The 3,560-nt window shown below is 42.0% G+C and overlaps 1 protein-coding gene across 1 annotated transcript in view; it reads right to left on the minus strand.

The window, feature by feature from the left end:
- LOC116396147 (protein unc-13 homolog B-like) overlaps nt 1-2,663 on the minus strand; it is a 154,355-nt gene extending 151,692 nt beyond the window's left edge. Inside the window, exon 1 of the mRNA XM_031870573.1 lies at nt 2,418-2,663. Within this exon, the coding sequence (XP_031726433.1) occupies nt 2,418-2,439 (22 nt within the window). The 5' untranslated portion in view covers nt 2,440-2,663. The remainder of the gene's footprint in view (nt 1-2,417) is intronic.
- Between the last annotated feature and the right edge of the window lie 897 nt (nt 2,664-3,560).

Here is a 3,560-nt window from a genome sequence, read left to right on the forward strand (position 1 = left end):
TCCAGTACAACCACAGCCTCCTCCTCCTGTCCAGTAGAACCACAGCCGCCTCCTCCTGCCCAGTACAACCACAGCCTCCTCCTCCCGCCCAGTACAACCACAGCCTCCTGCCCAGTACAACCACAGCCTCCTCCTCCTGTCCAGTACAACCACAGCCTCCTCCTCCTGCCCAGTACAACCACAGCCTCCTGCTTCTGTCCAGTACAACCACAGCCTCCTCCTCCTGTCCAGTAGAACCACAGCCTCCTCCTCCTGCCCAGTACAACCACAGCCTCCTGCTTCTGTCCAGTACAACCACAGCCTCCTGCTTCTGTCCAGTACAACCACAGCCTCCTCCTCCTGCCCAGTACAACCACAGCCTCCTGCTTCTGTCCAGTAGAACCACAGCCTCCTGCTTTTGGGCCACAGATCAGCTTCACTTGAACAGCTTCAGATCAAGTGACTTGCTTGAGGGCACCTCGGCAGGAGGAAGCGATATCTCACTCGGTTTTGAGTACCTCTCTTCTACAAAAGAAGCAAGTGCATGGTTTCCAATCATTAAGTTAATATTTACATTTTATTTTATAACAATATTTTTTTTAGCCAATATTCAAAACACAAAAAAATCAAACCCTCGCTACCCTTTGAAATGTACTTTTGTCAGAGCGGGAAAGAATTTGGAAGATGATCATAAGACAGTTAAACTTCGCACTGAAACAACAATTATTCATGAAGGACTAGCAGCTTCTTAAAAAGGCAAATTTAATCTCTTTTCAACCTTTTTCTCCATAAAAATCTTCCACCATAAAAATGTCATTAAAAATGTCCCAATGGAACTTAGATTCCTGTGAAGGGTCTAGTTTACAGGGGTTGCTGCAGTCCAGCACACATCAAAGGGCCCAATGTACCAAATGTCGACCGGAACAGTAAGTAAAACGTGTTGTTGCTTCAGCAAATTACAACCTAGTTTCAAACCCTTAAAGCTGCAGCGGGAAGGATTTGATTGCAACCAACTGAGGGCGGCTCACGTTACCGCAGTTTCACAAGCGTGCCGGAGAACTACGGTGGTCTTCAGGTAACTTAAAAGACATAAAAACACTCTCTGTAGAGCCAGTGTTTGGTTTGTCCCATCTGGGCTACTGTAGAAACATGGCGGTACAACATGGCGGACTCCATGAAGAAGACCTGCTCCCTATGTAGATATGAAGGACTCCTTCTAAGGTGACGAAAACACAACAATTCTTAGAGACAATGGCCCTTTAAATACCCAGTTTTAATCCATTAAACATGTACAGCTGAGGATCTTCAGCCTCAGTGATGCCCATGAAGAGAAATGTGTGATTCTATTGCTTCAGATTAAAGGTCTTCCTTTTTGAAACCTTTATTTCCCTCCAACAGCCCAAAATCACAGCTTTAACTTCATGCTCATTCATTCACACATGTGGACCCAACGGGTCACTCTTTAATTATTAGTTGTAAATTATTCTTTCTTGTGTTCCAGGTATAGCCTGATTATTACTGTATGTTGTTACTTAAAAATCTAATAATTACATGTTCTAATATTAATTTTTTATATCAAACCAAACAAATAAATAAATTTGATATTACAAAAAACTGTCGCCAACGTATGTCCAGAGTGAGATGCTTTAAAGAAAAACAAACTTAAGTGCTTTCTGGTGAGCAACACTGTTTTCTTAATTACCTCAGAAGTATCTTCAGCATTTGTGTACGGCAATTTCTTATTAATCATCAGCCAACATCCGTATATCTGTTATAAGAATACCGGCTCCGGCTCTAGTTCCAGGTTGATTTTATTTTGATTCCTGCTTGGGTTGATTTAAATATTCGAGTGTAACTTTTCAAAAACTCAGAGAAACAAATTATCCAAGAAAACCATCATGAACCAACAATATCTAATAAGCCAACAGCACTGATACAGCTTGTCATTTGGTCCGTTTCCCCATCAACCACTTATGTCAGAACAGAGTATTTCCATCACGACCCCAAACCAGGAAACTGAATGTAACACAGTAAAGAGGTAAAGCCTACACTGTTAGGGTTAAATCACAATGAAGACAAACAGCTGGAAACCTCTAAATGTGTTCATTTTGTGCATCTTCTCTAATTCTCATCGCCTACATGTTATTAGTGGAAGGAGGCAGATGGGAATATCAAAATACAGACATATTGCATAGCCTACCGTCAGGTTTCCACTAAGTTTTATCCTCATATCCTGTGAGGAAAACTATAATATTCCTGTAGCACGTCGAGGTTTTGCTGTGATATTTGTACAAAATCCTAACGCACAGGATTAACTCCGCATTAAAACGCCAGTAGAACAGCTCCTACTTTTTTTGTTACCATTCTTCTTTTCTATATCAATTTAATAATTAAAAAACTAAATAAAACAAACAAATGGGACCACCTGCAGACCTTACCTCTGACACACAGCAGGGACATCGCAGCGGGGGGTTTGTGCAACAGTTCCTCCAAAGCCGATGAGCCGTCTGTGAGTTTGCAGCCCAGTTGCCTATTGCACAGCAATCATTGACTCCTCCAGGCTGTCGTTTACTTCCCGCTTCATCGCATCTTTAATGAAAAATAATTATAAAAAAGTACAGCTGTGAGGACAATCCAGGGGGTCCTGAGGGGGTTTAAGGGACGGCTGTCACTGTCAAAGACCGACGCACTACAGGCTCAAATCCTGCAGAGCGGGGCGGCTCTTGTGCTGCGTTCATGGACTGCCCTAAAGGTTGGAATTTGGATAACTCTGCAAAACACAGACTGTGTGGTACACCTTATTTTGTTGTGGTGAACGTAGACTCGTCCTGTAACATTAAAAATACTTTGTCGCTCAAGAAAAATCTAAAAACACCACAAGCGACAATGACGGAAACTGAGGGGCAGAAGTCTTACAGAAACACTGGCTTTCGTCTGTCCAAAAATAAAAATATCAGGAGTTGTGGCCTAAATAGTATGCTTTCCACTGTGGATCTATCATCATGGAGCATGCAGCCCAGCATGATCAGGACAAGCGTAATGAAGTGCACTTGACTTGTTAACACTCATCCAAGATCAGTGAAATTTGGTGCAGAAATTGGGATTTAAATGTAATGATACAAAGGAGGAATACAGTATTATGGGTTTTTAAGAGAGGCCTACATCAAATGCAGAAAATCAAAAACACGTATGGCTCTTTTACCATATTTGAAGAACTTGTCATTTTAAAAGTTTATTTGTCACAGCTTCAGAATATAGCAGCAGCAAGACACACCGATACAGGTACCCTTGTATCACTTGAAACAAACATTTGAACGCCCAATAAGTATTTTCACCACACAAAATAAAGGTTTACCAGGGTCAGTAAAGGCAGCACCGGAGCTAATGAGTGTGCGTGACGTGGTTGAGGCTGGCATGAACTAAACTTGTGCGCTCACCTCAGGCAATGAAAAGTGGTCAGAGGTAGAAATACAATCTATAGATTAATAAAATAACTGTGCCTAAATGGATGATGAGGCTACAGTAGTTTGTGCAACACACACACACACACACACACACACACACACACACACACACACACA

Source organism: Anarrhichthys ocellatus, unplaced genomic scaffold (genome assembly GCF_004355925.1).
Source record: "Anarrhichthys ocellatus isolate YVR2014 unplaced genomic scaffold, GSC_Weel_1.0 scaffold53, whole genome shotgun sequence".
NCBI lineage: Eukaryota > Metazoa > Chordata > Actinopteri > Perciformes > Anarhichadidae > Anarrhichthys > Anarrhichthys ocellatus.